Raw genomic sequence first — 11,964 nt, forward strand, 5'->3', positions numbered from 1 at the left:
CAGCCCAACCATGGTTCAAAGTTGCGGTCGGGGCCTGGACCGTTCTACATTGGTCTCGGCATATCGGTCGCGATTTCGACGAGACGCGAATTTTTGAAATATTTAATATTCTAAAAATTGTAAAAAATATTATAAACAAAAATAATTAAAAATTTAGTAAAAATAATAAAAATTCGAGTTGACTTGGGATGACTCGGAGTAATTCGATGTAACTCGGCCGTTGCAACCCTTCATGGTGACGTCTCGGCGAGTTGAGTATCTCGGTATCGTTTCGTCACGGTATCGTATCGGCGAGGGCCGAGATGGTGACGACTCGGCCGAGTCTTCGAACCATGAGCCCAACTGTTGCTTGAGAAAAGGCTATGCCTGGACAAATTCTTCTTCCGCAACCAAATGGGATGTACTCAAAATCATCTCCTCTGAAATCAATTTTAGCATCAAGAAATCGCGAAGGATTAAATTTCTCAGGTTCACTCCAGTACTGGGGATCTCTGCCAATTCCCCATGCATTAACGATAATTCTTGCATTCTCTTGGCAATAAGAGTGGAACACTTGGGTGCAGCCTCAGGATGTCTTTAATGATTGCACGCAAGTATTGGAGCTCATGAAGGCGTTGATTCATCAACATTTCCTTTGTCATTGAAGATGCTTCTCGCCTCATTTTGTGCCCTTTTCATTATTTTTGGGTTTCTGATCGTTTGCGAAATTGCCCACTCCATGGCCGTTGCTGATGCCTCACTACCAGCAGCAAAAATGTCCTGAAACATAAACAGAACATCTCTTTTTTTATACCAGTGATTACATATTTGACTAGACCACAAGATTCGAAGATACATAAAAATTTTCATTCCTTGAAAATTGTATTTCAAGATTAATCCCGTCCATCTGATTTCAAATTAAACTCATTCTCACCATTACCTGCACCCTAGAAGCCAAAGTGTGACTGTAGGAGCCGCAGGCCCGTGCATTGACATCACACAAAGAAATTCTCTGCAAAACCTCTGGAAAAATACCCCTATAAATTATTCATCATTGAGATACTCGCTCCGTCCCGTAAAGATAGACTCACTTTCTTTTCGTGTCTCTTCCAAATTATAGGCTTATTCCCTTTTCTAAAGAGTAGTTAGTTTAGTATTTTACTAACATACCCGTATCTAATGTACATAGTTATTAGCAAATGCACCACTCCATTAGTTAATTATTCTACTTGGAATATTAAACACAACACTAATAACTAGATTTACCATTTATAGGAAATAGTAACATGTGCCACTTACTTTGAATGAATGATCTAATATTAATAAAGGGCATTTGAGGAAAGTAGAAACAAAAAATAATTCTTGTAATTACATTAACTAAATTTCTTAATTATTTGAATAGGCCTATTTTTATGAAACGGAGGGAGTAAGCATAGAAAAATAGTGGGAACCCAATCACTAAACAGATGTCATACTAGTGGACGGAATTCACACTTTTAGGCTAATTTCAACCCCCCCCCCCCCCCCCCAACCAAAACAAAAAAGAACTCTTAGACACTTTCACGATTATTTAAATTCTAAAATATAAATAAAAATTCAAACAGTTTTATATTTGTCTGTAATGTTGCTGAAATCCCTAATCCTAGAAACAACAAAAAAATTTTGTGGACGAGCATGCAAAGCATAAAAAACTATTGAGTTTGAATTTTACTTACTAGGATAACTGCTTTGATGTTTGCATCAGCTAGTAGACGTTCAAAGTCACCAGATTTCTGAATATTGAGAAGAACATCAACGAGATCCTCCCTACCTCCTCCACCATCCTGTTTTCCTACTTCCACTTTCTGTTTATGGTCATCGAGAATATTGTCTCGAGCATTTTATCAGCCTGCTCGTGTCCTTTCTCCAATTTAAGCCTTAGAGGATTCATCACTTGAAGCAACTTAATAGAAGGGTACATATCCGCTAAGCTGAACCCTGACGCCAGACTACTGGTTTCATCTATAAGCTGTATAAACTTTTCTGTGTCTTTGTTTCTTTTTTCAAATGCTGCGCGACTCGTGATGCTACAGGTGAGATTGAAAATGCTTCTGCTTAAGTTGAAAATCGATCCCTTTTGTGAATAAACCAAATTAATGAGATTGAAGACCTCATCTTCTCTAATCGATTTGAAAGTTTGCACGCGCTGTGGACTGAACTGAGAAGTTCCATGTTGCAGATTTTTCGTAATTCTTTCCAGTATTTGCCATAGGGAGAGAACATAATGTCACTGAAATTATAAGAAGTAACCTTGAATGCCAGACGTGTTTTGAAAATTTCTTTGGCCATTTCAGGTGAAGTGACAACAATGGTTGAAATTTCACCAAACTTAAGGTGCATCAATGGTCCATATTTCTTTGCTTAGTCTCTGAGCAAGTGATGGATTGGGGAGCCAAAAAGTCGATGCAATGTTTGACTTCCTATGATAGGCAGTGGTTTAGGCCCCCGGGGAAGCCTCAATCTTGGGTTTTTCCCCGAGGGTCTTTCGAGGACTTTGACTACCGTGAAATAGAAGACAAGGAAAGAAGTGAGGAAGAGAATGAAAGCTATTGAAGATTGAAGCAACAAAAGTGCAATTTGAGTGATCGATGTTTGCTTGGTGAAGTACTAGTTTTATAGATGATGACACATTTAAAAATCACTTATTAATTTAGTATCGCTAGAAATTATCAATGTTTTAAAAGGTGAAAACGTTGGACGGAGCACTTTACGTCTGTCCAAGTGGGACGAAAGCCCTGAGGCGTGGGATGTAAGTCTCACAAATTTTGATTTTTTAAATATATAAAAAAATGTAAAATAATACTACAAATTTATAATATTCATACATATATGTGTGTATATATGTTACTAATAAATATAAAAAAATTGATAAAATTAAGAAAGTTTCAAAAATATTTTTGTTGTCTAACAAGTAAAATCACAACATAATTCTAACTCATACATTAGCCATCTAGAATCATGTTAATAAAAAATAGTTAGATTTTGGAATCAAAAGAAAAGGGAAAAAAATTATGAAACAAAGTCATGGATGCTTTTTTTTTTATCCTTCTTTTGGTAAGTGAGAAAATTTAAATTCAAAATCTCTTATTTACAATCCTTCCCATCTTATAATCCAATCTGGCCCGTTTGGATTGCATTTTTCGTCATTTTTCATGAAAAAATTACTGTAACGATTTGATGTATGTGAGGAAAAAAGGTGATAGGGAAATGTGATTACGAAAACGACGTAATTTTTCAGCGGAAAACAGTAATCCAAACAAGGCCATTAATCTGACTCTTCCCTGGTTGAGACTGGAGACATGAGATAAGTTAGAAGTCCTTTTTCAACATTTTATTTGGCAAGTCTTTTTTCAACTTGCCACAAAAAAAGTCATACTGGGCCCATTTTTTAGCAAACTAATACGGAAATGTTGTTGTTAACAAATTATTCTTTCTTTCACAGCTGAGTACGATTGTTTGCAGATTCCACACTTCTTTCTGGGATGATTTGTTTTTTTTTTTATTTTTTTTATTTTTTTAACCAATCATCACATATCTACATCTACTGCTGACCAACAGGGAGGGGACGGATCCAATTGAATCATCAAAAATTCAAAAAAAACTGAACCGCCACCAAACCCATCCTAAGATTATTTGATTTTTTTTTTTTTTGATCAATCATCACATATCTATAACTATTACAAATCTATAAAGGCACTGCACTTGGGCATTTTTTTGGCCCCCCTATTTTTTTCTGGGGTAATTAATTGTATGAATTTCCTCTTAATTATCACTGATTCATGCTTTACTCTCTTGAACATTTTTTTTAAATATTTAACCACCTTTATGACATATTTGGACAAAACTGTCTTTGCATTCGGAAAATGTTACTGATAATCTTTTTTTTTTTTTTGGGAGAGGGGGGGGGGGGGGGGGGGGGGGGGGGGGGTTGGGTTTGGTTTAGGTAGAGTACCATTTTATTGATACAGACCAAAACAGATTACAATGAGAAGTTCTGAACTTGGCAGAAGCCAAACCAGCAACACTGTCCAAAACAAACAACTGCTACTCTCATCCATTTTAAGTAGACAAACAGAATACACTCACGCTAAGAGGATACGGATCCAAATTTCATGCTTCATTTGTCAATAAGTATTCGTATTCTTCATTAAATTTACAACCATTCCTTTTTAGGCAGTTGCAATTAAAATGAAAAGTAAGGATATTTGGTCTTTTAATTTTTAATCTTCTTTTTTTCCCTTTTCCCCCTCTTGAATTTTCCCATTCAATCTTTTACTACAATATTGACCTTCTTTCTTTCCTATTTAAATATCTGCAGCATAACACAACTGCCTCAATTAGATATGAGAAAAGCATAGTTTCAATTGCACAACCAATACTCAATTTTCTAACTCTATTAACAAGTAATCAATAGACTAGCAGCATTCCAGCTAAGCCATCCACAAGCAACCGTAGCAAATTACTTTGGTTATTCTAGCTATGGATTGCATTCTGAGATATGTTCATAGAACCATAAAATATGATGTCCAACTCCTTATATAGGGTTACCTTTCCACAAAATGCATCCCATTTTAGGATAAAACATATGGGCACCACAATCAAGTTTATGCCAGGTAACAACAGAATATTTTGACCATTATGCAGCTTGCTCACACTACTATACAATAAGTGAACAATTCTGAATCTCCAATGTGACCAATAAGGCAATAACTACACAATTATGTCGGCTAGGTGCCTTGAAGATGAATGATTCCATACATAATTTAAATTTTTGACTTAAAAAACTTATTGCTAGAAACTAAAAAAAAAAAAAAAAAAAAAAAAGCTGGTAACAATGCCTGATTGTATGTTGATACTGTCTAATCATCACTACCAAGACAAGTTCTAGAATAAATACAAAGAGCTGAATGAATGTACCACTTTCTACTCAAATTTTATACAAGCATTAAATTTTCAGAACCTGAAACTGAATCCTCCGGACAAATGCTGACATGAATAGTTGTAGGCACTCAAGGAACACAGATCCTCATGTTCACGTTCGGAACCGAACAACTCTGCATCATGGTAAATTAGAGCCGCCCAGTTTCTTATCAACGCACTCCACCAGCCTAAAAAGATGCACCAACAGAAAATCTAAGATAGTTATTCAATTTAAGAGCCAAAACTGGTGCATCTGTATTCCTAGATCCTGACTGAACTGCAAATTAGTTCAGACATCCACCCCAAGTGAGAAACAATGACTTCATTGCTTTGAGAAAGTAACTCAAACGACTTAAAACTTCAGAAATATACAAGACATATTACTGTAAAAGATACTAAAAATTCAAAAGCCTCAGAAAATATAAGATTGTAAGCATTTCTTTGCCAAAACCCAGTAGCAGATGTAAGCACATTCATGCACGCACGTCTAAAAACTTTACCTAATCTGAGAAGACACTCATAACATCAGCAGGGGAAAGACGCCGTAACATGGGAGCTCCCACTTTAGCATTTTCAACAAGGTTCATGTTCGGCTCCTGCTTCACATTGTTTGCATTGTTCTCTCCATACATCTTTTCTTGATTCAGGTTACCAACTAGCCAACCAGCTTCATCCACAGCAAAACGACTAGGAATTGATGTCCCTCTTCCAACAAAGGCAGTACTCTTAAGCATTCCATGCTCAAACATTTGCCCAGAAGTATCATAAGAGTCTTGCAGAGCTGACATATTAGGAACAATGGCTGACAACTGTCTGGCTGGGCCAAATCTTGAGGCTGAATTCTGAACATGAATGCCAACACCATTATCTGCATTGACAGATCCAGATGACAAGGTTGGAGAGATTGAACCAGCACCAGATAGCCCACCAAGCATGCTTGCAGGTTTAATTTCCGCATCCCCCATCCTCCCAGAGTTCAATGAAGAAATATTTGATTGAGGCGACAGAATGCTGTAATCTATGATGGAAGTTCCACTAAGGCTGCAACTTTGATTGACAGAAGCAAGGCCATTTCCTGTGTGGAAGTTGGCTGAAGAATGGGAGGGAACCACAAGACAAGAAGGCTGTACATTAATTAAACGACTAGGCTCTTGAAGTGTAGAATGTTTCTGTGGTTGTTCTTGCTGCTGTCTATGCTGTTGTTGCTGACGCTGCATTACGCTCAACATCACATTACCATTCTGAGCGGTTAAACCAGCAAAGCTATCACAATTACCCACGTTAACGAGGTTTTTTGATGGCCAGGCTCCAGGTCCAGAATGAGTATTATCAGCAGAAGTAACAGTTTGAGAAAATTGCTTGGACATGTTGGATGGGCATTTCATCAATGGCTGGCCGTAAGCAACATTCTGATCAAGAGCTATGCACTTGGATACTGGCAGAGATGCTTGTAGTAAATTTGTTTGGTCCATTCCAGGCAATACCAGGTTACCTGTTGGTCGATTTAAAAACTCGGCATGCAATGCTGCCAAAGTTTGTGGTGGAATATTACCAGAGGCAGCCAATGCTTGAATATCAAACCTTCCCAGTGAACCTACTTTTGGATTTGGCTCAAGCGCCCCACAAAAGGAACTCGGAAGGCCAGCCTGCTGTTGGGCTACTCCACTTAACCTTTTTAAATACAGTCTAAATTTCTGCAATACAGATTATGAAAACGCTTCAAGGATTCATATATCGAAAGCTAAAGTTATGACAAGCAACGGATCAAGAATTCTACCTGATGGATAGTATTATCAGGTCATGGAAAATGACATGATAACCACCAGTAGCTGAGGACATGCAACCCAGATATTTGCAATCAAGTTGTACATGATAACTACAATGCATGCCATGGCACGTATGCAGACTTTCATCTCAAACTTGACACAATAAATACCATAAGCATGCACGATTCTTTATCTAAAGGTGCAAGGTGAAAAGGATAACTGATTAAGACACTTAACTTGTGTTAATGATGCATTTCAAATCACATGCATACACAAGGAGAACAACAAACAGAATCAAGGTGTGCAACTAATTGGAAACCGAACTAACTATGACGCGTTCTTAAAATGTTTATAATCAATAAATAATAAAGACTAGAATCTGTTTTATAATCAATAAATAATAGAGACTAGAATCTGTTTTTAGCTTATCACCTTAGCTTTTTGGCCCTCCTTTAGCATAATTTAAGATAAAAGAAGTAGATTATGAGAAGCAACCCAAGTTACCTTTGCAAGTGCCTTTTGGCATTTGAGTTTAAAAGCAAATACATGCTTTCAACATTTTTCACATCCTTTCTAATATTCACTTTCATTTACACAGATATGAAGCATATGAAAAGGACAATAGGTTTCAAGCAAAGGTGAGCCTGTTCTTCTCTCCTCTAGTTGGGTGAATTTGTTCTTCAGTAACCAGAATCTCAACTGCCACGTCTGTTTTAGTTAAAACTCCAAAAACCAAGAAAATAAACAACATTAAAATGTATTTACAGTGAAAGGCACGACATACTTGTCAATATTAGTCATGATCCACCCCATAAGCTGACACACACTATCAACCGCGCCCCAGGGGGGGGGAACTTAAGTGTCAAATTGTTTCTCAATTATTTGAAGCCTATCCTTTGGTATTTGAGGAATTTGAAAAACCTTTGAGAAGGAAGACAGCAAACAAGGCAAAAGTAGATGCTAGACACTTTTTACCACAAGCACAACCACCCTAATGTGCAAGCGTACAAGATTAACTCCATGTCCTAGAAAAGGTAATATTTATCTCAAACATATGATACACGAAAATTTTAAGCAACGCAGAAGGTCTTACTATCACTAAAAAGAGTTAAGCTTATATGCACAAGTATCTGTAAATAATATGTCTCGCACTCTCATATTGCTGCTCTCCTTTCAACTTTAGAATCAGTTACCTAGCTATGATTAAACCCAAGCAGAAACCTCCCAGTCAAAAAGAGCAGAAAAATCCATGATTCTATTTATTTCTTTATTTATGAATGAGTAAATTATCTTTTCAAAAAGAATGTCAAAGTAAATCACAATTCTACCAAATTAGAAAGCTCAATACAAGAGGGCACTTCTCATAATATCTCATTTTTCGTAAGAATATGTGCATGGGAAACAGAAATTGCATATGACTTTTCCAGCTCTATAATGGTGGGTTTTTTTTGTTTTTGTTGTGGGGGTGGGGGGGGGGGGGACTTCTAATGCTATTCAGTTTTGTCCCCAGTAACATTCAAGAACCTAGCTACTTGTTGATTATTCATTAGCCAAAAAATGCTCCTTTCTTCCACATTTCACCAAGAGGTGGAAGGGCTTAATCATGTTATTCCACCTGCAGAAACAACGGATGCTATACATATCCCGTTCTAATCTTGCATCCACCAAATTTGATAGTTCCATGTACACAAAAAGTCAAATACAAGGAAGGGAAAATATCAGATGTCAAGAAAAAAATTCTAATCTGCCATAGATTCCAACCTGCAAATGGCTTGCCACGTTCTCTCTTGTTAATCCTGGTACATTCATCAATTCCAGAATCCTCTTCGGCACAGCCTCTATACAAGGAGACACAAAGTTAGGAAAAAAAAACCCACACAAGAAAGCAACAAAACAAGCACCAAGAACATAAATACCATATGTAGCTACCTATCTTTGAGAAAAACATATAATTTAGGAAAGGTAGACCGGAACTACCAAAACCAATACTGACATGTATTTTAAAAAAAAAGGGCAAAAGTTCATACTATCAATCCCCAGGTGGTTGACAGCACTAACAAATTGTTGATGAAGCTCAACCGACCAGACTACACGTGGCTTCTTTGAAGTAGTAGGGTCATCATTTTCTATCTCAGTATCATCTTCTTCTTTAGTATCTTTCCTTCTCTTCAATGATTTTTCAGCTGCTCCTTCATTAAAAGAAGAAGTATATTCAGCATCATCAATTCCATTTTTCGGCCGATCATTATCTTCCGGGCCACCCGAGTGCTCATGTTCTTTACCCACATTACATCTTTTTCTAACTACATGCTGCCAAATATTCTTCAACTCTTCAGTACGTATAGGCTTAATCAGATAATCGCAAGCCCCATGTCTGATTCCCCTCATGACGAGGCTGGTTCTGTCATCTCCAGACATCACTGCAGAACAGAATAGGTTGTTAAGTAAAAAAAGAATTTTAGACTATCTGAGCTAGCAAAAAGAAATTCCACTTACTTATGACAGGAAGGTCCATTTCCAAACCAACAAGCTCAAGAAGTTTAAAGCCATCCATATCGGGCATGTGAACATCACTCAGCACAATATCAAAAAAACCTTTCCTTTCCCTTAAGAGGTTCAAAGCAACAGTAGCCTGGGAACAAGTGGTAACTGCAAGTAACTCCACATTGTCAAATAAATCAAAGGACATAGTAGTTCATAAATGAGAGTAGGCATTAAAGAGAACGAAGAAAAGAGAAAGTAAAACAACTCAGTACTATTTCTCCCTAACAGTGACTGATGGTTTAGAACAACTACCAAATGCAAAAAAAATCTAAATCATCAAAGATCTTGATGAGAACTTGCACAAATTCATTGGCATATAATAAAAATGCCAAGGTAATTAATTTAGGATTCTTACACAATTTTTTGGCAAAAGAACATCGTGATCCAAAAGCATGAGCACAAAAGAATAATCACTTTTAGTTAGCTTAAATATTTACTTGTGTTTATTTTATTCTTATTTGACAAATGGGGAAAGGAGGATAAAAGTGAATGATTTAGATTTTGGTTATCCTTAATTAAGTACCAGAATTTATTCTGAATGTGATTTTGAAGCATAACTTGGTAAAGATGGGCATAACATCTTTTTGTTCCTTTCTGTGAACTATGTTCCACTGAGGATGTTTTAAATCAAAATTTTCTTCAAGTTTCAATGCCAAAAAAAGGGACTCCTAAATGATCTTTTTGATAGTTTGCAATACACATGGAAGGAAGAATGTCAAAAATCTACACAATCTTTTTCTTAAATAAAAAAATGAATTTCCTCCTTTACTAACCATACGCAATTGAAAAAGAGGAAAACAAAAATGTTTAATGAAGTATGACCACTGTAGGTTAACTAATTTGATTCCAAAGATATGCTGGAGAAATTGTGACATTTCCATTCTCAGCCTATAAGTATTTCAAAAGAAGCAGGATATTCATAACTAATACTTTCTGAATTAGCAAAGTTAATATATCTCGACACCCAATCAAAAAGGACAATAGTTCAGGAAAGTTAATGCAATTTTTGTTTGCTTTACAGGTTGAGTATTATAAGGAGACATCATTCATTGTACAAACTGAAACAGGCAAAATACTATGACATAAAGCAAATAAAACATTATGTTAACTTCCTTAACAAAAGCAAGAGATTTTATATGACAAGGAGAACCAATATGGCTCTCTTACTTGTTGTATGATACATAATAGACTATAAGAAAGGTAACCCTTCACTTTGAAAGCCTTAAAAAATTGTTCGAAGCTTCCAATTTTCGCATAAAAGAACACTCAATTATGCGCTGGAACCAATATTCTGGAGACCCAAATCACATACATATGAGAAATGGGAAATTCATGTCCAAAAGGTAACTAGAATCTACATTAAACATTAAAAAGCTCCTTGTTTTAGAATAAGGAGCACCCATTAGTAATGATCATCATGATGTCTGAATACCGGAAAGTAAAATCATCTATCAAAATCATGTCAGAGGAATAGTAAACAAGATCAAGGGAGTTAACTTAGTATCACTCAGTGTCAGATTACGCCATTCGGTTGAGAAGAAAAGGAGGACTTATCATATTCCAAACAAAATGACACAAGTAGAAAGCCAACACTGCAGCTCGACCTTTTCACATTTCTTAATCCTTTCAACCGTATTCAGGAATACATATCTAAATTCACTCCAAACTTTAGTAAAACAAAACCAGAAGCAAGAAACAAAAAAGGAATTGAAATGATATTATTCCTTCTCAATTACTTTTCTTTTTACTAAATACATAAATCAAATCAAGCCCTAATACCCAAAAATCAGCAATACATACAAGTTTCACACAGAAGTAGTAATAAACCACTGACCAAACCATAAACTCATAAAATTAATTTTTTTCGGGCAACACATAAACTTAACTTAAAATACAGAAAACAAAAGAGAAGAAATAAAATAAACTTTGCAAAATTAATTCTGACCCATATACATGCACTTCCGAAGCATTTGCTCAAGAATTCTCAAACAAATGATGTCATCGTCCACCACCAGAACCTTTAACCCCACCGGAAACTGCTCCGGCACCGGTACCGCCTCCTTACAAGCACTCGCCATTAAACAATTACTAATTCTAAAAAAAAAAAAGAAAACGAAAAACCAAAAGCTCAAACTTTACTGGAAAACCTTTCGAGAATATTAACAAAATGAGCTCAAAATTGAAGTGAAACCCCCAAGGGCAGTGGGATTATTATAGGGAAAATGATAACAAGGCATAATGATGATCAACGGTGGTGAAATGACTAGTTTGACCTCGATAGAAAGGGTTTCTGGGAGAGAATTTTGTGGGGAGAAAAAGGGGGGATTTTGGGAGGGAAATTAGGGTTTCTTTGAGTGGAATGATTGAGAAAATTAGGGAAAAGAGGTTTGAATTGAAGGAAGGAACAAATAAGTCAACTAGGAGAAGAAGAAGAGGAAAAATGGATAATGGGAGAAACAGAAGGAAATATGTTTTGAATTGTCTTTATTTACCATATATACCACTGAAGATTGGACTCGGGAGACTGGGGAGAAAGAGAGAAAGATCTATATATACACTTCTAAGTGGACGCCTCCGTGGAGAGTAAGTGTGTGTTAATTGCAGAAACGACCCTTCTGAGTTTTTTTTCTTTTAATAAAAAGTTTGATTGATTTTAATTTTGATAATCATTACGAGTTAGATCATGACTATTTTTCAAGTATTTTGGAGATCCTAA

At 36.2% G+C, this 11,964-nt stretch overlaps 2 protein-coding genes across 3 annotated transcripts; both read right to left on the minus strand.

The window, feature by feature from the left end:
* Positions 1-603: 603 nt before the first annotated feature.
* On the minus strand, positions 604-2,307 carry LOC113716114 (tabersonine 16-hydroxylase 1-like). Its single transcript, XM_027240411.1, has 5 exons — positions 2,129-2,307; positions 1,913-2,045; positions 1,695-1,823; positions 920-991; positions 604-759 (listed from the first exon to the last, which is right to left on the minus strand). The coding sequence occupies exons 1-5, from the start codon at positions 2,305-2,307 to the stop codon at positions 604-606; spliced, it is 669 nt and encodes a 222-aa protein (XP_027096212.1).
* Positions 2,308-4,621: 2,314 nt separating this feature from the next.
* LOC113717049 (two-component response regulator ORR21-like) lies at positions 4,622-11,771 on the minus strand. Of its 2 annotated transcripts, none has more exons than XM_027241698.2 (6): positions 11,194-11,771; positions 9,201-9,353; positions 8,732-9,124; positions 8,466-8,542; positions 5,439-6,632; positions 4,622-5,126 (listed from the first exon to the last, which is right to left on the minus strand). In XM_027241698.2, exons 1-5 carry the CDS (start codon positions 11,324-11,326, stop codon positions 5,439-5,441), a joined length of 1,950 nt encoding a protein of 649 aa, XP_027097499.2. In that variant the 5' UTR covers positions 11,327-11,771; the 3' UTR covers positions 4,622-5,126. The 2 variants fall into 2 exon arrangements, with proteins under 2 accessions (XP_027097499.2, XP_071926593.1); XM_072070492.1 differs by having other exon boundaries at positions 4,702-5,126; positions 11,202-11,339.
* Between the last annotated feature and the right edge of the window lie 193 nt (positions 11,772-11,964).

Source organism: Coffea arabica, chromosome 11c (assembly GCF_036785885.1).
Source record: "Coffea arabica cultivar ET-39 chromosome 11c, Coffea Arabica ET-39 HiFi, whole genome shotgun sequence".
In the NCBI taxonomy this organism is placed as follows: Eukaryota; Viridiplantae; Streptophyta; class Magnoliopsida; order Gentianales; family Rubiaceae; genus Coffea; species Coffea arabica.